This window comes from Colletotrichum lupini, chromosome 10 (genome assembly GCF_023278565.1).
Source record: "Colletotrichum lupini chromosome 10, complete sequence".
In the NCBI taxonomy this organism is placed as follows: domain Eukaryota; kingdom Fungi; phylum Ascomycota; class Sordariomycetes; order Glomerellales; family Glomerellaceae; genus Colletotrichum; species Colletotrichum lupini.
The window spans coordinates 2,332,553-2,353,548 of record NC_064673.1 but is presented as its reverse complement, the minus strand read 5'-3'; the positions used below and the strand labels follow the sequence as shown (position 1 = coordinate 2,353,548).

General features: G+C 51.6%; 8 protein-coding genes and 1 non-coding gene across 9 annotated transcripts; 4 read left to right on the top strand and 5 right to left on the bottom strand.

Moving 5' to 3' along the window:
* Positions 1 to 797: 797 nt before the first annotated feature.
* On the top strand, positions 798 to 2,114 carry CLUP02_17863 (uncharacterized protein; the record flags this gene model as incomplete). The annotated part of the gene is made up of 1 exon (XM_049296767.1): positions 798 to 2,114. The coding sequence occupies one exon, from the start codon at positions 798 to 800 to the stop codon at positions 2,112 to 2,114; it is 1,317 nt and encodes a 438-aa protein (XP_049137991.1).
* Positions 2,115 to 2,317: 203 nt separating this feature from the next.
* On the top strand, positions 2,318 to 2,491 carry CLUP02_17862 (uncharacterized protein; the record flags this gene model as incomplete). Its single annotated transcript, XM_049296766.1, has 1 exon — positions 2,318 to 2,491. The coding sequence occupies one exon, from the start codon at positions 2,318 to 2,320 to the stop codon at positions 2,489 to 2,491; it is 174 nt and encodes a 57-aa protein (XP_049137990.1).
* Positions 2,492 to 2,950: 459 nt separating this feature from the next.
* CLUP02_17861 (uncharacterized protein) lies at positions 2,951 to 4,101 on the bottom strand (the record flags this gene model as incomplete). The annotated part of the gene is made up of 4 exons (XM_049296765.1): positions 2,951 to 3,212; positions 3,268 to 3,750; positions 3,837 to 3,889; positions 3,952 to 4,101. 4 exons carry the CDS (start codon positions 4,099 to 4,101, stop codon positions 2,951 to 2,953), a joined length of 948 nt encoding a protein of 315 aa, XP_049137989.1.
* Positions 4,102 to 5,127: 1,026 nt separating this feature from the next.
* On the bottom strand, positions 5,128 to 12,161 carry CLUP02_17860 (glyoxalase; the record flags this gene model as incomplete). Its single annotated transcript, XM_049296764.1, has 25 exons — positions 5,128 to 5,309; positions 6,047 to 6,201; positions 6,256 to 6,364; positions 6,486 to 6,525; positions 6,581 to 6,659; positions 6,718 to 6,825; positions 6,892 to 7,627; positions 7,699 to 8,010; positions 8,082 to 8,118; positions 8,189 to 8,302; positions 8,367 to 8,569; positions 8,609 to 8,642; positions 8,782 to 8,884; positions 9,009 to 9,388; positions 9,450 to 9,498; positions 9,549 to 9,662; positions 9,736 to 9,986; positions 10,046 to 10,198; positions 10,251 to 10,750; positions 10,810 to 10,859; positions 10,895 to 11,112; positions 11,163 to 11,195; positions 11,430 to 11,720; positions 11,787 to 11,911; positions 12,038 to 12,161. The coding sequence occupies 25 exons, from the start codon at positions 12,159 to 12,161 to the stop codon at positions 5,128 to 5,130; spliced, it is 4,500 nt and encodes a 1,499-aa protein (XP_049137988.1).
* On the top strand, positions 11,914 to 11,995 carry CLUP02_tRNA336. Its single transcript has one exon. It is a non-coding gene; the product is annotated as a tRNA-Ser (tRNA).
* A 435-nt stretch (positions 12,162 to 12,596) lies between the features above and the next one.
* Positions 12,597 to 13,268, top strand: CLUP02_17859 (magnesium-dependent phosphatase-1; the record flags this gene model as incomplete). Its single annotated transcript, XM_049296763.1, has 1 exon — positions 12,597 to 13,268. One exon carries the CDS (start codon positions 12,597 to 12,599, stop codon positions 13,266 to 13,268), a length of 672 nt encoding a protein of 223 aa, XP_049137987.1.
* Positions 13,269 to 13,679: 411 nt separating this feature from the next.
* CLUP02_17858 (CRAL/TRIO domain-containing protein) lies at positions 13,680 to 15,175 on the bottom strand (the record flags this gene model as incomplete). The annotated part of the gene is made up of 3 exons (XM_049296762.1): positions 13,680 to 14,287; positions 14,341 to 14,855; positions 14,970 to 15,175. The coding sequence occupies 3 exons, from the start codon at positions 15,173 to 15,175 to the stop codon at positions 13,680 to 13,682; spliced, it is 1,329 nt and encodes a 442-aa protein (XP_049137986.1).
* Positions 15,176 to 17,341: 2,166 nt separating this feature from the next.
* On the bottom strand, positions 17,342 to 17,662 carry CLUP02_17857 (uncharacterized protein; the record flags this gene model as incomplete). The annotated part of the gene is made up of 1 exon (XM_049296761.1): positions 17,342 to 17,662. The coding sequence occupies one exon, from the start codon at positions 17,660 to 17,662 to the stop codon at positions 17,342 to 17,344; it is 321 nt and encodes a 106-aa protein (XP_049137985.1).
* A 712-nt stretch (positions 17,663 to 18,374) lies between these two features.
* Positions 18,375 to 19,829, bottom strand: CLUP02_17856 (uncharacterized protein; the record flags this gene model as incomplete). The annotated part of the gene is made up of 1 exon (XM_049296760.1): positions 18,375 to 19,829. One exon carries the CDS (start codon positions 19,827 to 19,829, stop codon positions 18,375 to 18,377), a length of 1,455 nt encoding a protein of 484 aa, XP_049137984.1.
* Positions 19,830 to 20,996: the final 1,167 nt, after the last annotated feature.

Here is a 20,996-nt window from a genome sequence, read left to right as displayed (position 1 = left end):
CATTCTGGCGCTGTCGATGTGCGAGGGCTCCTGAACCGTAATGTCGGCGTAAGGAGCCTTGCACTAGTACTCTGGTCCTTGAACCGAAATACGCCTGTCTTTTTCTGTGATTCGTAACCTCCACACACCCGTCGCAGCCGGAGGCATTCACGACAGCTTGGTCTGCCCTCGTCGCATTTAACACGTCGTTTGCGACATGTCGAGCAGCCCTTTGAGGCGCCATGATTGACCATGTCTGCTGCGCGATGATCGAAAGGACTGATGTCGCTTCTAGTTGAGAGTTGCCACGCGACCGGTTCTCTTTGCGATTCGTCGCATCCAGAGACTGAGTTATAAATACCGTCATGCGGAAATTAGATAGCGTTGCGAACGAATTATAGATCGTTGAGTTTGAGTCCAGGTATCCTCACCGGCCAGGCTTGTGTGCAGTGTTGGCAATGGGAGATGCGAAAGCCGTGGGGTGACTAGCACTAGAGAGTGGCACAGCATTAGAAGGCGACCAATCGCAAAGAAATTGCCTTATCCGTCCTAGTCGCTGCGTCATTCACAATAGCCTCATGGTTCCCGGAAGTGCGCAACTAGGAAAATACCAATCGCAAAGAGGCTCGGTGCATGGCTGGTGCAAAGTGTAGGTGTAAACTGGTTGTGCGTTGCTGTCGCTGGAATAGATTGCGAGAACAAGCGAATGAAGATAAAAGGCAGTGCATCGCCCAGAATATTATAGCATGATCAATACCATCACCAGCAACTCTACCCATTTTCCTCTACTCTACACTTACTTCTGAGTGCCTTTCAAAATGAAGTCAACTTCACTATTCAGTGCTGTTCTCCTGGGGTCAACAGTAGCTTCAAGCACCATTCTTTCCCGCGACTCTGGGCCATCATTCTCGCCAAAGGAACTAGAAGATCCCATCATCCTCTTGAGCGAGGATGAGAGCTTCCACTTCGAGCTGCTCTTCACCCTCGGAAACACCATTTTCGGGGCTGGCGACGTTAACGACGTCTTGGCCGCAGCGAAAGACATCAAGGCCGCGAACTTCACCAGCTGGCTTGAGGCCTTCCATGCGTTGGCTGAATACACCAAAAAGCAAGCCGAGGATGCGGACAATGCGTACGATCCATTGAACGTCCGGGAAGCCTGGTTTGCTGCGTCGAGCTACTACCGTCAGGCCGACTTTTACAACCATGCGAACTGGACGGACCCACGTATCAATAGCTACTGGCTCGAGCAACGCGCTGCGTTCGATAAGGCGCTTGCTACACTGCCCGTTCCTGGCGTACGTATCCAGATCCCGACCGACAACTTTACTATTGAAGCGATCTGGTACACACCTGCAGCCAACGGGGCCAAACGGCCGACCTTGGTTATCGGCAACGGATACGATGCTAGCCAGGAAGATTCCTACCACTCGTTCGTCGTACCAGCCTTGGCCCGTGGCTGGAATGTTATGACCTACGAAGGGCCAGGGCAGCCCACTGTTCGCCGCAATGATGATATTGGTTTCATCCCTGATTGGGAAAAGGTTCTCACGCCAGTGATAGATGAGTTGATGAATCACAGAGGCTGCTTCGTCGATGAAGACCGGCTGGTTCTTGTTGGCATTTCAATGGGTGGATATCTAGCCGCTCGTGCCGCTGCGTTTGAGCCTCGGATCAAGGCTCTTATTCTCAATGGCGGCGTGTGGGATGTCTACGAGGGATACACCAGTCAGCTGACCCCGGGCATAAAGGAACTTCTCACTGCGGGCAAGCAAGAGGAATTTGACGAGGCTGCCCTGTCGCTCTTGGATAGCCCACAAGTGCCTACAACGATGCGCTGGGGTCTAGGACACGGATTGTGGTGCTTCAAACAGCATTCCCCGTATCTGTGGCTCGAATCGCTCAAGCAGTACACTCTTCATGACGTGGTTGAGAAGATCAACGTACCCGTCCTTGTCGTCGATTCCGAGTTCGAGGGGTTCTTCGCTGGCCAGCCGGAGGTTGTTAAGGACGCACTCGGCGATAAGGCAACTTATAAGTTCTTTAATAGAACAGCTGGATATCACGTCCAAGTCGGAGCTGGACAAGAGTGGAATAGATACCAGTTTGCATGGCTAAATAAGACACTAGGGTAAGCAGGATTAGCTTTGATATAGTATGAACTGGCCTGGAGGTTATTCCTAAGTTTGAAGGTTTCATATTACTATTGTTATTTATTAGAAAATAAGTTTTGTATTTCATTCTGTAACCTTGGATAAGATGATTGAAATATACCATTTATCGCCAAAAGAAAACAGGCGCTTTATCTCTCCCTGTCTAATGAAAAGAAAGCCAGCAGATGCCATATCTCAGTGCGGTAGTCAAGGAGACTTTCCGTTTCCACCAGCCTCTGGGGTTTCTCCTGGAGCAGGTCGTCCCAGACAGAGGGCTTCAGTTACCAGACGGGCCTTTTCTTCCATCCGGTAATAGTTGGCGCCAACGCATGAGTTGTACACCGCAATCTAGTATTTGACGAGGATTTGGAATCGTTCGACCTCGAAAGGTGGCTCTAGAGATTCGACGAGTCCGAGGATGACTTCAGTATCAGAAGGTCTCGTATGATCAGTGCGTCTCTTACTTTCGGTGCTGGGCCGCGGACCTGTATCGGTGAAAACATCAGTTTCCTTGAGATCTACAAGACTATCCCCACACTTCTATTCATGCATGAGATACATTCTTTAGGACTCGATACTTGGCTGCCCCATCACTGCGTACAATTGCCGTCGATACTCAGTGGACTTAGTTTTAGTTGGACAGCAATGCCAGGACCTTGAAAACCTGGAACTCGCTCTTTGTCAGGCAGTCAAACTTCAGGGTTAGGTTAAGAAACGTTCGCGAGCAGGATATTGATTGCATCAATCCGATACAGCGGTGTCCATTACAATCATTGCGTGGAGACGTCTAGCTTAAGTTGGTGGCGGCATGAGCCCAACTAAGATCGCCTCGAGAGCCAAATCGATGCCCCAACCAAGGGAACAAGAAAGCTTCCAACCTTGAGAGCAGTCTTCTTCCACGATGCTATCATGTCCTTCATTACCATGACCTGGAACTCTGCTGCTTCGTTGACCCTGGGATAAGGAACATCTGGAATGTCGTGACCAAGGAAAGGGCATATTTTGTCCCATCCAAGTCCCTCCTCAAGCTTGATCACGAGTAGCTTATCCGCTGGAATCAGCTCCTTGACCATCCTGTTGCTGGGGGTAGGTCAGCAAGTTATCCGGAAATAACCCCATCTATTCTCGTACTCACTGTCTCTCATAGACCTTGACGGCCTCGCGCTGAGCCTTCTGTTTGTCAGGCCCTAGATACCCACCATAGAGAACGTAGACGAAGCTGTGGGTCAATTTGCTAATGTAGTACGTATACGAGTCAAACAATCCGACCAGGCGAATCATAGGCGACAGCCAAAATTCGCCCAGTGGCTGGAAAGTCTTGGCCACGGACTTCCTCCACGCCTCAGGATCACGCTCCGTGAGGACAAACTTGGCGTCTGGGTAGGCTGCTACAAGATCCTCAAGGAACCATGCGGGGATGTCGGTGATGGCATCGAAATCGCCCAAGAACTTGTCAAAGTCCTCACGGGTAAAAGGTTTGCCGATCCCTTGGGAGCTCGCCCGGACTGCGTCGTTCATCATGCGCACGTGGGGTACGCCATTCTTGAAGACTTCAAGCTGATGATAGGGCTTGTAGCCGAGGATCTTGAGTGCGTAGTAGAATCCCAATGTGGCGTTTCTATCAATACCCCATTTAGCCTCGTCATTCAATAGCAATGGATTTCGTTGAACATGGAGTTTCTTGCATTCAAAGAAGGCACTCACCGACCAAAGCTCAATAAGATGACCTTCATCGGTCGAGGGTTTGGGTGCACCGGCTTACGGTCGATGTATCGTGACATGATCTTGCAACGTCAACTACCCTGAGGTCGTTCCTTACAATTCTTTGCCTGGGAGCTATCAGAGTTAGGACACAAAGCGAAGGCAATCTTGAAGTCCTGAAGGAGGTTTTATCCGGGCTACCACTCACCTTAGTCTGCGGATTCCAGGTGCCGCTGACGCCAAGAGCGTCAGCAAAGGCGGTGTTCATCGTCAGCACTAAGACATGCATAGCGATCCCAAAACAATTTCCGAACCTATCGTGAAGTAGGAAGTCAGCTCGGGAACGGTATGAGCTAGGATTGAGGCCTCTTCCACAGACTGCAAAATGATCAGACATGTCGGTGTAAAGGATTGGCTTACATTCCGAGATGATGATTCTGACATGGTTGTGTTATGGAGGAGCCCCGAATTCCACCACGACTTGCTGCTGACTGACGACCATGGGCAAATTATTTTACTTACCCCACATGTACAGTAGTTCGCTGTCCTCATGGGGTAGCACTTTTACGATCTGGCTACATAAGCATCCCTCCAGTGGACAAAGCGGTCTCCAAAACCTACGACCAGAGGACGAGCAAGAGGGCAAGTGCTGGGAACAGGCCATGATCACACGAAATCTTCTAGTATGAGAGCGATGGCTTGTCTCAAGCTTTACGTCGCCCATGGTTTGCAGTCGGTCTGTTCCCGCCTTTCGGAGATGGCTTGGCATCCAAAGAGGGAAGTGGGCAACCTTGAGTAAGGAATTGGACCACAGATGCCGACCTCGATGGTATAGGAGATAGATGGGAGTAACAATACATCACCGCTCATATTGAGTGACTGGAAGAGATTGATACTTTCAGTCATTACACTTGTTCACATCTACAACCGCTCCCAATCCAGTTGCAAGAACAAACCTGTGCTCCAAGTAAGTACAGCCTCAGGTACGCTCGTAAAACTTCACTTGACTTACCAGCAATACAGTCCTTCAACAATGGATTCCAACAACATTACACACACCACGGTATCATACACAAAAGGGCCTGAAGTCGATCAAGCCACGCAATCGCCGCCTCCCTGTGGACTCAAAAGAAGCAATGCGATCCGCCACCGAGTGCACCCACGCTGGGACCCCGCCACTTCCGAGGCTTTGCTGAGACGATGGATTAAGAGAATTGGCCATTGAATCGCAAAAAGCTAAGAGGCGTGTCGAGAAAGTTTGGGCGAGTCGTCTTATTTACTCCCTGCCCTGAGATCACACAGCGTTCGTAAGGGCACGGGTCTCAATGAGTGGCACTAGCCCCCGGGTTGTGATCATAGTAGCCAAAGTGGGCCTCAGATTCAGTATAAAAGGATGCGTACCGCCGCCCAGACTTGTGAAGAAGGACAAGCAGGAATCATAACCACCAACAATAGCGGTCGGAAGGCAGTCAACACCTAGGGCATGGGTGTGTGAGCTGGGATTCCAGTTCTCGACCTCATTCAACCGGCTTCTCTACCTTGTCAACCCAGATCAATCAGCCTCCAAGGTATATTCAGGCACGAACATTACCAGAACAGAGAATATGAGTAAGTAGTAGATTATGGCCATGGCCATGGACCTAGAAAAGTGAATCCTAAGTTTACAAATGCTGAGGGCATGCTACTGTGGCTTGGGCATCCACTCTACTAAATGCCAAAGTCACAAGCGAGATGCAGCTCACATATCTTAATCATTGAAATAGAGATCTTAAAGAAATGGGGCAGGATGCATCATATAAAGCGTGTGCCTCTGCGTCGATTGCCTAGGGCAGTAAATATGATCGCGAAGTCAGTATAAATTAGTACACATCGCCCCCTTAATATGAAAAAGGGCTAAACAGCAATGGACACCACAGCCACCAGCAGTAGCTATCTATGTTATAAAGAGAAGATAGCATATGCCCAAGGTACAGTGCGGCGAGTACTATCAAGACCTGTCAATAACAAACATTATATCATACTATATCAGGCGTTTCTCACGCAGTATTCTGTCTAAAATAACATCACGACAGGAAGCAAGATCAAGCGGTAGATTATATGATTAAAAGTACGATTTATAAATAACTTTAGTAAACGACTACTCCAGCATATCCCTCTTTTCGTCCCTAAAGTCTCTAATTCCCGAAACTATAAGTAGGAAGAAGGAAACTCACTTCTCACTAACTTGAAATCAAATTTGTAGTAAATGTAGCGGCCAGCCACGGCCATGTCCCTCTGACTAGTAAAGGCGCAGAGGCGATATCCACCAAGCCCATCTCTTGCGGGCTCATTCCATACAGGTAGGAATGTTCCGCTGATTTGAAGCTTGCTGCAGTGGTCACAGTGACCGGGGAGAAGACTATTTAAATAAGCCAATAGTTACAACAAAGTCAGAGAGCAGCAGGGCATGAATCCAGGAAGAGATCCAGGAGGACGGTGATCCACACCGTAAAAAGGAGGTAGCTCATGCTCAAGGGCGACTGCGGCGATAGCTATGAAGGCAAACAAGTCTCAGGTTCCTATTGATATCCGAACTACTCTCTAAACAATGTTATGTTGTATCAGGCGGTTACCCAGCATTATTCCGCACGTAATACTATCGGAATGGAGGACGATGATAAATAGTAGACTGAGCGGTTGTACTAGACATCGTCTATGGGTTTCATGGAGATTGCTTACCCAGAAATCGCATCAATATTCAGTCGTACCTCCGTGCCCGATGTGAGCATATCCCGTTCTGGATCGTTAGTGTAATCACGGGTGTGTGGGATAAAGCTTCCGTATCGACTAGCCATTACCGGAGTTATATAGTATGTGGCGACTTCCCCTGCCAAAGTATGTTCACGCAGAGGTGACGCCTACCGAGTCTTGTTGAAACTCTTCTCTCAGAGAGCAAGCAACTGAACCCTCCCAGCGATCGGTCGACGACCCGCAGCCCAAAACACTCATGGATCTGTATCATTCATGTGCTCATTAAGGATCACACTAATACACGGCCTGCTTGTTCAAGAGACGGAACTTCTCAATCGATTCAAGGCAGGCAAGACAAAAAGCCAGACAACCGATCCAGCACAGGCTGCTGCTTCTCTTGGACGCCGTCGTCTTGTCGTTGGAATCACCCACGCTTACGGATATGTAGCATCCCGCCGTACCGACAACCGTGTTCTCCTCGGGCAACCTCGCGTCGTCACCGCACGTGCTCACATCCGGACCGGACAGCAGTCCCGGGTTGATCCGGCTCAAGACCCACTTGAACTGGTCCGGGTCGTTGCACTCCGTGTCGCTGACCTTCGGGAAATTGACATTTAACCATGTCTTCTCCGGCAGGTACGGAGCACCCCCGCTCACAATTTTATCCACCAGCCGCGTCGCGAGCTTGGCATATACCGTGCTCCGCCCAGGCACAGGCTGCGTGTTCCACGCGAGAGTGCCATCCGAAGAGCCGGAGAAGGCGATGGCGGGAATGCCCTTCGTGCCTGAAGTATAGACAGCGGTACCGACAGTGCCCGAGAAAGGAACCTGGAGCCAGAGGTTGGAGCCGACGTTAGGGCCAGAGACGGCGAGTTCTACGGCGGCACCATTGAATTGCTCTGGAGCAAACTGCTCGATACCGTATCGCATGGATGTTACCGGGTACGAGTTGACCCAGCGGAGATCCTTACGGGTCTCATTGAAGCCGACCGGTCCGCTGTTGGCTGCGCAGCTGTTGTACTGGCAAGCGCTGGTGCGCGGGCTCGGCTCAACGTCGAGGGAACCTGCGATGGATTGAGTGTTAGTGGACGTCGCGTTTGTGAATGAACCTTCGGATGAGTTTGATTATACATACTGGAGCCGGACTTGTTCTCGGCAGGTGCCGAGAGAAGGACGTCATGGCCGGAGGCTTTCAGCGCATCGTTGAAAGAGCCAACGTAGAGCTCTGCCCACCCGTCGTCGTTGGACTGGACGATCCGCACGCCCTGGACGGCGAGAGCCTGTGCAAGCAACACAAATGCGGTGTCAGCGCGCATCGTGATGTGAAATGGGTACACGGAGTAGCTCGTAGTCCTTGTCCGGGGGTGAGAGGGAGGTGCGGAGTGGATTGGAGAGCGAACGGCTTGCGGCGGGATGCGTGAGGATGCGGAATCAAAAGACCATGTTTCTAATGATGGGTGTGGCAGTCGTCAACCTTAAGTAAAGAGGCAAATCAAGACTTCGTTGCCCAAGGCTCACCCCTGGGTCGCTCAGGAACATCTTGTACGAACCACGTCTGACACGTGCCACTGGATCGCAGACAAAGAGGGGGCGGGAGGCCTTTCAGGCTTCAGCTTTCCGTCTACCCCGGTTGCGATGTGAAGCTGGCCGATGGGAGCTGCAGGCGGCGAGATGATCATCGACCGCAATATCACCCTAACCCCCGCACACCAATGGCTGTCAAATGCGCCGATGCGCCCCTGAATCAGTGAAACCTGCCCCAAAGAGGCAAAGGGCCAACCGAGACAGCCGAAGCTTGTTTACCATCGCCCCAGTATAGCAGCAGCTCGTCAATCGCCCCTCCTTGTTGTAGGCCCATTCAGCCAGCCAGGAAGCGAGGAGACCTGTCGAAGTGCTTAAGCTCGAACACGTGGGCCTCTTGGCCGTTGAATCTTGACATTGCGCCGGCGACCGGTACCGCAAAAGGGAGGCAGTGCCGATGGAGAATGCGACGCTAAACGGGAAGACTAGGACAAGGGTTCGTTAGTCAATCTTCCTCCAAAGACGCTTGCATCGTCGTGCAGGGGCATGTGTTCGTCGCTGCAACGTGCAGTCGAATGAACCCTGCCGTTGAGGCACCTCGGTCGTCGATTACTTCAATACGGAGCCCTTATATTTGATGTTCGTGGGGAGGTGCGGAAAGTCTAATTATTCCCAGATTTGGTTGCGAGTTTCGTACGTCAAATGGGTATGTGACAGTTGCTTGGAAATTGATTTCGTCCGAGGGTCGGATATCGACCAATACTTCCGAGATGATATTGCCATAGGTCTTCGACATGCTTCTATTTTGTGGATGTTTGACAATGCGTCATGGACCAGGAATCTCTTTCCTTCGGGACCTCAGGTTTCCTCAGAAGAGTAGTACTAGGGCGCAGTCGCAAAAAAAGATTGGCAACTTTTAGAAACCGCGGCACCCCCAAATAGCCAGCTCTCAGCTCGACAATCGGCCTGCGCTCGTCAGCTGGTCGATCGGGGCGAAGCCACAGCGAAGCCACTCCCCGTCTCGTCTCATCTTCCTTGGAGTGACGTAAAGCTAGTACCTCACCGAAGAGATGCGCGGCCAGAGCGAGGCTGTTTCCTGTATTGGTATCTGCGTGTGGTGAGCCAGAGCTTGTAAACTCCAAGATCAAGTAAGACGCAGGCAGAAAGTGTAGGAATCTGAGTTTTGCACTCCAACAATGTTCAATGTTCGCAACGATGCGGCAGATTCCCCGAATCGAGGGTGGGCCAATGTATGCCATCATATTTCGAAGTGGTGCAAGGCGGTCAAAATATCCCATGGATTGCTAGAAGTTTGTGCCGCAATTATATGCACTACAATACATGTTCTTGCTACAAGAAGGACACTGAGACTCTGTCTGCTATCACGCCAGGAAAGTCGCAGGCACCTCTGGACCTGTACCACATCTGTTAGCATAGGTTATATCTCTCGGGTACGGTTCTAACTCACCCCAGATGTGTAGATTATCCGGCGCTGCGGGAGTGTGGTGCGTCTTCTCCGTGTCGTCGAGCAGGTCCCCATCAACGTAGTGCTCCATGATGAAACCGGAGGGGTCGAACCTGTTCTCCTGTCAGCTTTCCATGCCGTTTTCCACCTATCGGATAGCCACCGGGGTTCCCATCGCTAACTCACCAATAATCAAAGATTTGACTTCCCATTATATGGCGGCCTACGCCCCAACAAAGCTTGTGACCCTGCTCTCTCAGCCAGTCGTGGCCCAGCACCTGGGTGTCGAAGTCGTGCGTTTCGAACGATGAATGGTGGACGTGGAACTTGGGGCCTTCAAGGAAGAAGAAGCAGTGGTGGTCGACAAATTCCTTGCCACGTGCCAAGCGGAAAAACACGGTAACGCTCTTGTCCTTATTGTCAGGGGCGTGGACGAGCTGCACATCGTATATGTCAGGATGGCTGCAATCTGGCTTCGCACGGCTGAAATACTCACCTCACTTGGGTAAAGGTTAAAGTTGCTAGTGTAAAACTCGTATGCCTTGTCAAAGTTCGTCAGACACACGCCAAAGTGGCCCAGCTTGTGAACCGGTGCCGGGCGCTTGGTGAAACGCTGCTTCTTGTTGACATCGCGATGCTTCTCTTCCGGCTGTTTTCTGATCAGCATGAGCTCCCTAAATGTCTTCATATGTTATGCTCACGAAGTTGAACTTGAGATTCGGAAATCCTGGATCCCTCTTCTCAATTGGCGTCTGGTTGTACACCAGATGCAGTGGCCAGCCGTCGACGGGGTCTTTGAACGTCACACATTTACCGCCGCCCGGCACGTCTTTGAGATCATGGATTTCTGTTGCGCTTGGCAATGTCTTGGACGCGTACTCGAGGTCTTCCAGAGACTCCACAACGAAGGCCGGACCTCCGAACTCGTCCTCCTCCGCCTCTTCGGCGCATAACACGAAGGGCTCGGTACCATAGCCTCGATAGAATGTCTTGTTCCCTTTGCGCTCGAGTTCGTAAAAGCCAAAGTCGTCGTAAAATTTACGAGCTTCTTCAATGTTCTTGTGCTTGTAGAAGACGTGCGCCAGGCGGACGAGCTGGATCTTCCGGTCGGGCATGGTGGGCGTAGCTCGTCGGTGCTGTGACTGCGAAGACCTGTAAAGAAAGGTTTGCTGTTGGCACGAAGCTTTGGCGTCGGGTGTCGCTTGTAAAGCAAGCAGGGACAAAGCCGCCTTATATTTAGACTTGGAGCTGACATCTCACCGGCGGAAATGCCGTTGGATGGGTGATTTAGCCATGTTTGTTCCCCCGCACTACCCCACTACAGTCCATCGGACGTCACGCACACTCGGTACTTGCGCTGGAGGCGTCAGAGTCCGGCGTAAAACGAGTTGTGGTGGCTGCAAGTCCCCTATTCTTGGGCGCTGTTATGGTGTAATTAGATGGCGCGGTGCCGAAACTCAGACGGCGGTTCGGGGGTCGTGGCGTTTGGAGAAAGTCCTGGCTTGCACTAGGATGTTTCTCAAGATAATCCCGACAAGCCCGGCGTGCCAAGGCTGGAGCTGCCTATCATCTTCTTAGTATCACCATACATCGACTTAGAAATAAAACAAAACATCCTTTTCCTTCAATTCAAGTGCCGAATGAGCCTACCGGATGAGTCGTCACGTATCAGAGCTCCCTCGGCACACGGTGAAGGATGGGCGAAACACACTTTCTGACGGATGGCCATAGCTCTCGGGGCCAAAAAGTAGTCCCGAACGGATACAATCGACACATAATAAGGTTCCTATACTTTGCCGGGACTTAGCCACTCACTAAACAAGCTAATGTTTGCTGGCTCGATCTGATCGTTCTCTTCCTATCATGAGGACGTGGGGTACTGCCATCGCGGCGTGCATCGTCGGCATGTTGCCGGCGGGGTACAGAAACCCGAAAGTCCGTAAATCCGCGGGATGCTGCGTCAAGTTTCGTTGGACCAAACAGGGGCGGCTGCCGGGAGTTGTGTTGACCGAACCTGCGTCGCCGGCCGCCAATGTTGCAGGATGATGCCCGGCCGGCCCCGTCAAGATCGGTTCAAGACATTTGGGAGTGGGCCAGCCGGCCGGACGAATCGCCATTATTCGAAGCTGTCGGAGCCGAAGGTCAAGACGGCCCTCTTCCGAAAGAGGATACTAAGCTCCGACGCCAGTTAGCATAGGAGAGGAGACATGGGTCCCTTTGGAGCGTTACCTCTTCACCGCCCTATTGAGTGTATCACAACCCTCTCCAAACGAAGCCCCAATCCACCACACAACGCAAGTCCCATCCTTGGGCTCATGGAAGCGTCCTCTCCAGCATCCCCGCTTGAAAGCGGATTCCTCATCTGGCGTTGTGGCAGAGTGGTCTAATGCGCAAGACTAGAAATCTTGTTCCTTCGGGAGCGTCTGTTCGAATCAGGCCAACGTCGAGACATGCTTTTTGCCCGCTAAGACGGAGGACGTGTTCTCACCGAACGCTCGTGTTTTGCTTACTGAGAGAGGTAGATAGATACCGTGGGCACGACGGACGTCGATAGCAGATGTCGCGATAGAATGTAATTTCGGGATGCTTCTAAACGATCTATTGCTAACCATTGTTGCGGGCAATAAGAAGGAGGAAGACAGGCGAGAACGAGTTGTTGATGGATGGGATTTGGAATCTCCATGATTCTTTCCTCCCAGTTCACCATTCCAATTTTTTCGCACCTTCCCAAAGGAAATGCCATAATGCCGCCTCAAGTACGTACATTGAGTGAGCGGGTCCTGTGTGGATGAGCAGGCATCCGCCACAAAAGCACGAGCCAGGTAGGTACGTACTCCTTCTTCGCTCCCCATGGACGGCCAGGACGTTCTGACGAAACCTATCGCGAGCAGTCGCAAGCGAAGGCACTTTGCCCCTCATTGCACTTTGAAGCTTGTCCGCCGCTTCTTTTGAACCCGCAACAACTTCCTACGCCTTCTGTTCTTAGTCTTTTTGAATGCTCTATACCTGCTACAGGGTTCACCAATCGCTTCTTTCCCACAGTCCTGATGCCGAAGAAACTCTCGAAGAATCCCCAAGGAGGGAGCACCACAAACCTCGGGACGCCCTCGACCTCGACAACGAATTCCACCTCCCTCTCCCTTCCTCGAATCCTGACCGACGAGCTCCCCCTTCCGAAGCTCATTGTCTTCGATCTCGATTACACCCTCTGGCCCTTTTGGGTCGATACACACGTCTCCGGCCCGCTTAAAGCCAATGCCACACATTCGGCAGTCACAGACCGTCACGGCGAGTCCTTTGCCTTCTACCAGGACGTGCCACGAATACTCTACACTCTGCCTCTAGCAGGCATCAAAATCGCAGTCGCGTCACGGACGTCGGCACCCGATCTTGCACGGGATATGCTGAAGCTTCTACACGTTCCGCCGCCGAGTGCCGAGGAAGGAGGGAGTGGCAAGAAGGAGAAGACAAAGCGGGCGCTTGAGTACTTTGACGCACCGTTGGAGATATACCCTAGTAGTAAGATTAAACATTTCGAGACCATATTCAAGAAGACGGGCATTCCGTTTACGGATATGCTGTTCTTTGACGACGAGAGTCGAAATCGGGAGACGGAGAGCTTGGGAGTCACCATGCAGCTCGTGAGGGATGGTGTGACATGGAACGAGATCGAGAAGGGCGTGGCTGAGTGGCGCAAGAGGAGGGGTCACTCGGGATAGATGTTCCTTGTACGACTGGATGGCGGGCCGGGTTTGCACAAAAAGGCGTTTGGTGGGTTGTGTGATAAACTTTTGTTCCTGTTGCACTTGCACACGGACAGGATAGATCCGATAGATTGGATGGGGAGACGGGATGACCCAAACCTAGATCTACCTTCGTTGCGTTTTCCTAAGGGTCGTTGGGTAGATGGGACGGTACAACGTCGTGATACCAAATGCTTTATTATTAAATAGATGCCCGAAATGAATCGATAAAGATGTAACTCCAGCCAATGTTGCCTTGCCCTGCCAGACCTACTCCATCACCATTGGGGTATTAGATCAAACCATATCCAGGTCACCAAGCAGATCAACCCTGCCACACCAAATATGCAAACCCCAGTCTCGAAGTCATGCCCGTTTACCACTAGTCTATGCCAGTCCCGACGGGGGCGTCGACGTGCTGCCCTCGACGTGTTTCTCCGCGACCTGCTTATCGTCTGCAATGGAAAGCTTCTGTATGCCAGCCTCTGGCGCATCGGCGGCGTTGACAGGCGCTTCGGTCTCCGTCTTGGCGGCAGCCTCTTCCGTCACGCTCCCTTCCATAGTCGCAGGTGTGGCAATCGGTGTCGGCTCAGCAGCAGGTACCTCAGCCTTGGGCGGCCACGTCTTGGGTACAGAGCAAATCACCTCGTTTTGCTCGACGCCCTTGACGCTGCCGATACCAATGCACTCAACACGGGCACCATCTTCGGTCTCGCGCCAGATGGCAGGGCGTGACGTGAAGCGGTCGTGACCGGGCGCCCACTCCACAATTCCCTCCCATGCGGAGTCGACGGTTGGCTGATCGCCAAACTTGAACTCGAGCTCGCCTCCGTACTGCTTCGGGATGTTGCGGGGTTCGATGAACTGCTCCAGTGTCGGGCGGACCTCGTGGGGGCTGAGGATGAAGATCTTAGAGACTGTGATCGGGTCGAACCAACGCTTGATCCAGGCCCAGACTGTGGAGAAGAATGCAGGGGCACCGATGATGAAGATACCTGGTAATGGTCTGTCAGTACAGTGAATATGACGGCGATGGATGTCTGCTTACGATCGAGAGTCTCTGGGTAATGCGCCGTTGCGAGCTGACTAGCAGCCTGCATGTGTCCCTTCAGATTCCAAAACTGCTTCAAACTGACCCCAGAGATATCAACGATGTTGGTGCTCAGGGTGATGGGAGCATCGCGGTGCTCGCGGTCCCTCAGCTGCGTCGACAGCGGCTGCGTGAAGCGGGTGAGGTTCTCGTACAGCGCAAATAGGCGCATCATGCCCGCGGGCGTCTTGCCGTCGAATTTGGCCTTGCTAAAGGTCGATTCCTTGCCCAGCTTCTCATAAGTGGCGACCGTCTTGCTATCAAGTTTCTGGACCTCAAAGAGGTAGATGGGAATGCCGCGACGGTCACGGCGGCCAAGCCATTGCGGGTAAAGGCGACGAGACTGCTCAAAGGCGTCGAGCTCGATGGTCTGGTAGAGAACGTCAATGTCGTTGGCGGCGCGCCAGGCTTCCGTGTCCTTGAACTGCGTGAGAGCGTCTTCGGGGACCCATCTTCGTGCGCGAAGGTATCGGCTGCAAGATAAGGCGGAAAAAAGTCAGCAAAAAATGCCATTCCTGTCTGCTTCCGGATGTTCCGGCGCAGTAGGCGACTGCGTCAGAAAAAGAGGATCTTGCTGAATAACTCACAGCAGTGTAGGGTCGTCGTGGGAAGCTGGCGGGCCTGGCTTGTACAGCCCTTTCTCCTCGAGCAACGTTCTGAAGGCGGCGAGCTGCGTCTCCTCGTGCTCGTTGAGGTGACCCAAGTGGCCATGAGGATACCCAACATCAGACACCGTCGAGGCGTGGGACTTGACCCTGGCCGCGGGGTCAGAAGCTGCGGTATCGGTCGTCATTGTCTGTGTATAGTACTGTGTGATCGGGTGTCCGTTTCGCAGACAGGAAAAATTGATGTACTACAAAGAACGTAGTCCTCGTTGCATTCGCACTTTTTTTTTTTTGAGGAACTTCTACTCGTCAGCGTAACGGTGCGAGGTCGCTCGGAGGAAGGGTCTAAAGCGTCAGCCCGGCATGACGGGCGGACAGCGGCATGGGGCGGGCACGCGGGACCCATCCACAATCCATCTGGATCCAGGGTGCCAATCCATTTCTCTTTGATGTGGTAATCGACCTGGGAGTGAGCGGGAGAATCTGGTGTGCGGCGTGCCTGGTGCATTGCAGCGCTCTCAACCAACCCCTGTGACCAATCCTTGTCACCTGTCAGCTTACCTTATCATCCGCCGCCTCCGGCTCCGTCAATCCGACGATCCCGGACGCCGGACGGACTTTCTTACCTGTACGTACAGGATGCCTTACGTCATACGGTAAAAGCGTTCCACCTCGTACTTTTTGCATTTTCTGACCCTTCAGAATACCATCAACTGGACAACGGGACTGAACAACAGGCCTTGATTCCGCCGTCGTCTACCTACATCAATATGAAAGTACTGCAAAGGTCACTCAACAATTTCTCTCTCGCTGCCTTGCATCATGCAGGCGCCCCATCGGGCCGCCAGCCTAGGTCCTTAGTGCTCATCGCGTTGCTGCACCGCATCCTTTGGCGTGTCGCCAGCCAATCAGACGAAAGTGACAGGCCAAGGCCTGCGAGTCATGGTGGAGACGGAACTTCAAACAAATGACGGCTTTGAAGGAACCAAACATCCGTTGCGGTCACCATTGACCAAGGCAAGGTAGCAAACCCCATGTTTTCGTGTTACCGGTGAACACAAGGTTGTCCTTTGTTCACTCCTCGTCAGCTGCACAAATACATTACCTTCTGGGTATTCTAGGTCGATAGCGCCTCAGGTGTGACTTCTGGGTCATGTTCATGCGCCTGGAGGTTCAAACTTGCGATTCAAATTGCCAATGTCTCCATTCAACCAATTAGATAAGTCAGTGATGAATCCACTTCGCCTAATCTGGCAACCTCCTGAGATGAAGTCTCGGGTTGACTCAGCGGCTTCCCGAGGATACGCGGATAGTTTTTCGAGCGTCTTGCAGGCAGCTAGCTGTGTGTTGTGTCTCGACCCTTTCCGAGAGAACACGGCTTCATGTTCCCCTGCTCTTATTGTATCAATTCTTCTTCTCTCGATGCTCGTTCAATAGCTCCAGTACCATTCTGTCTGCCGTCCTTATGGCAGATGGGTGCCAATGGTGACAGCCAGAAGCAAATAATCCTCGGGACTTCACCTTCATAAAATGGGTATGTGTACAGCGAGCCAATGAACCACTGTCCTGTCATCACGGTCTCTGGATCTCCCCAGTCCCATTCTGGAATACCTATACGAGCTCATGCATGATTACAGTGCAGTGGGCCGCTGTATTCATGGCGACATGAACCCGATGGGTAGCGCTATATGCCATCGTGAGTTGAGTCAAGAGCCTGCCGTCTTGTTATTACAGGAGGTCCAGGCGATGATTCATGGAGCATCTTCTTGATAGTCATTAATTAACTTTCATTTTATAGTGATGATGTAGTCGCCCTTAAAGCATTCTCAACAGCTGCCAGCTGCCTGTACTAGGAGCAGCTACGTTTCTAAGTTTAGGCCTTCGACAAGTGAAGCTCATATCAATCAGTCTCGAACGCCTCCATTCTACCCTCTCATCTTTGTCCATCTTGCCAGCTGCATATTGCGTGTTGACGTATTGATAACTTCCAGCACTAAGGCTGGGGCTTCCTCAAATGCCCATCTGTCGCGATGACCTTAATCATCCATAGCCTCATCACCCTTCACCCGGTCCTCGGTTAGATAATCACTGAGGCCATTACCAGCTCGCACCCTTTATTTCACTGCGAGCGTCGTTCCTGTCTCTAACTTCCAATGATAGCCGAGCTCTATTACATATCTTGATGCTCATGTTGTAATTTGTGGCCCTTCAACACCAATTGAGCCTAGCTTCCTGTAGGTCATCGGTGTTTGGAACCTCGGCCATGGAAATACTGTCGTATTTATCCGATGTCATTTGAAGGCGAATTGTTCGAACAGCCTGTGTGCGTCACGCAATTGTGTCTCTGTTTGAAACTAGTTCATTTTGCAGAGATCGAACAGCCACTCCTGTGACTGTAAGCCTTCTTCCCTATTGCATTTGCCCGCTGTGCATGTAGCGAGGGTGTGGAAAGACCACCATCGGAGGTGGTAGCCGTTGTCGACACAAAAGTCGTGTACGTTAACATTGTTGATATTGGGAGGGTAGTGGTTGTTTTCTAGCTGCAAACACTCCTGCCAGCACTCGGGCAGTTCGTGAAGCGGAAGTCGTATCCTCGGAAGACTATTTGGGTCCTTTGGGCCTCCGCCGGCGGCAACGAGAGGCAATACGGCAAGAAGAATAGTGGTGAACTTCATTTTGGCTGTTTCCCCAATGGTAGTTTTGATAGAGTGAAGTATGATGGCTGATGTGGTGTTGAGATGCGTGCTTGATGGGTTGCTGTTGTCTCACAGACGAAGGTGTTTTGTGTATGTATGTACGTGTGTGTGTGTATGTGTGTGGTAGACTGGCAGGTTTCCAAGCCAGCATTATGGAAAGAGGTTGGCGATTCATACCTCTCGAGAACCTCTCTGAACTTGCTCGAGCCCTGAAGACATGCCTGCATCTCCGAGTTTGCTTGGCGTACCGAGTTGTAATTGAACCTTGATCACCTCCAACCCTGAGAGGTAAGACCTTGGAGGTCAACACGGATGAAGATTCACGACTCAGATTGATTGAGTAACTGCAATGAAACGAGGGGCGGAGTGGTAGGCGAGGAGGGTTGCTCTTTTCACTCTAGCACTTCAAGTGGCTGCAGGGCTAGTCATGAAGGCAACAACTCGAGAGGCGTTGGATTCAGTGCGGCATATTCTATGATTAAGGATACCTAGATCATATGTGATGATGAAGTAGACTTTCGGGTATCTCCAGCCTAGTATTTCCCTTTTGACACATCTTCGGGAAGGAGGAGAACCAAATGGATGTGATCAAGCCCTAGCAGTTGAATACCTAGTGGCTCTTCCATATCAGTATGTTCAAAAGGTAAGTACGCAATGTCCAATTCTCCATCGATAAACTACTGGGCATAGACTAACTGCTACTCTCATCCTCGGGTCCAGGATGATTCTCGCTGAGCTGGTCCTCTGCAGCACGGGTGCTTTCCACACTAGGTGACGAGACAGAAAAAGTCCTGAACATTCTATCGAGATCTTGAATAGCGTTGGACATTGACTCCTTATCAACCCACTCTCTGAATGTGGGCGACGGTAGGATCACCAGATCCCGGAAGTGCTTCAGTGCAATTTGGTTCGATAGAGCTACTCGGAGTGGTAGCAGGGATGGGTCCGGCTCTTTAAATATGAGCTCAAGCTCACGCCTACCATCTGTGGCGTCTTCAATAAGACTAGTGGTACTCATATCATCGTGCTCCTCCGCACGAGGATAGTCGATGATGCAGTTGATCTGAACAGTTCCGACGCTGAGCACAAAGGATCTGAGAGTGGATCTTGGCCAGCGTAGGCAGCCACGCGACTCTAGGTATTCCATATAACCAAAGACCTTATTTGTGAAGGCGCCGGGTTCCTCAAAGTATTGAAAATTTCGGTATAACTTGCGGAGGAAAAACTGTATCGGTGTCCGCATACCCTCCCAGGTCCAAACACTCGTCGGGTCGATGTCATGACGCAGGAGCAGATCCACTTTGGCCTCGAAAAGAGCCGGAATTTCCTCGTTCAGGGCATTGTGCCAGGCATGCCCAGCAAGCTGCGGTGTGAGTTCGCAGGTGACAGTTGCTCCACACCCGAATAGGAAGTCCATCAGTTCGATAGAGTGCCCGTCTGCAGTTGCAGCCTCGGCGAGGGCCATGTCAAGCTCTCTGGCGTATTTCGGATGTCGAAGCATCGGTTCCTTCTTCCCATCCTCGTGTTCATCTCTCAAATAATGGGCCTCCGATATCTTCAATCCATACTGATCTGAATCCCGACCAAAATGGGATCTGAGTTTCTCTAAGATAGTCTTCATCGCCTTCTTCTTATAGGTCCAGAACTCTTCCTCGGATGTGTAAGGCTCAAAATCTTTATACCAGAACGTCATGTGATAGCGGCTTCTCGCTGCAAGTGCGAGAGACCCGAGTCCCGTTGCATCATGGACTTGAAGCCAGTCCCTGGTCTCACGATGCTCTGAGCGATTTGCAACGTCGATACTAAAGACAGGTTCAGCTCCATTACCGAAAAGGACGTCGGCAGCCTTGAGGTGACCTCCCAGAAGGGCGTCGTGGAGGCAGCTATCTAGGTAGTGTTGAGGTGCAACACAATCTGGCCTGATCTGGCTTTTCAAAACCCGCAGAATGATATCGCTTTGGTCGTTCCGCACCAGTCGCAGAAGAACAGCGTGGTCCCGAACAGCTTTGCGGTACAAGAGCGGTGCGATATATACGGCAAGGCCGCGACAGGTGAGTCGGAGATGGCGAAGGCATGAGAAACTGAGGTCTGAACAAGCTGCGATTTGCAAGATAGTCTCGGGGGGTAGAGATTGAAGGCAGGTCATCCTGACTCGAGAAAATCTGTCCAGTGTGTTATGCAGAGAAACGAACAATTAACTTGGCACGGAACAAGCTTTTCGCCCTCATGAGCGGCCATCATCTTAGAATCAGAGGTGGGCAGCTTTATCTACAGATTTGAGATGTTTAAACTAGACGCGATACCCAGGAATGATCAAGCCTTTGATTTTGACTGTGTTCACAACAAACAAAGAAGCTATTCACGGCGAAGCTCACCACAACCTGAATAGCTTCTTTGTCCGCCCGGGCCCCGACGGGCAACGGTGCGTTGCCGTTTCCCCCCCCCCAAAGCGGGGCCGCTTCCTTTGCCTCAACGACCAGGAGACACCACGACGTACGTGGCGAGGCCGTTCATCCTGATGCTGTCGATCAATTTGCAAGCTTGGTATGACTTTGATCCCAGCCGAGTAGAATTCTGCAACGTTCATCTTCTTTGTTAAACGTGTTTTACCTCGGCGATTCGTAGGCGAGATGCTCCTGGCATCGACTTCCAACAAAGAGGAACTACAGCACTTGCAAACATGTGCGCGTGGAAACAAAACCTAAATTCCTGCGTTGATCCTGCGAAAACACCGAAGTCATCATAGGCAGGAGCTCAAGAGATCGCTGACAATTGCCTATCGGAGGTTGCTTGTCAAACGACAGATCTGAACGCGTTGCTTCTACCATGTATGGCATCGCTCATCGCCTCCAAATGCACGTGTCCTGAATGACTTTCGCCTCAAGTATGCCCTGGTGTTCCGCACTCCATCCCTTGGCCATCTCCCCTTGCCCTCTAGATAATCCTCCATGTAGCGGATCCCAAAACGATCCTCTAGCTTTTCCAACCCGATCAAGATGTCCCTTTCCACCAATACCCTATTTTGTCTCTCAAAGTCGGCATTCTGTCTGGACTTGGCAGTTGTCTGGGAACTGGACGGAGACTTGTGGTCAGTGGTCAAGCAGGGGCACAGAGTAATTGAATCGAGACATACCGTTTCGGTGACCATTCAATATGCGACACGGCAACGTATCTTCGTGCCTCTGTTGAACCCTTACGCGTCGTCCGAGTAGGAGCTTCGACACAGCCACAAGCGCGGCCAGACTTCGACTCAAGAAGCTGAAGCACAGGTCAGTAATTCCAAACCATACCATGAGCAGACCTCCAAATACTG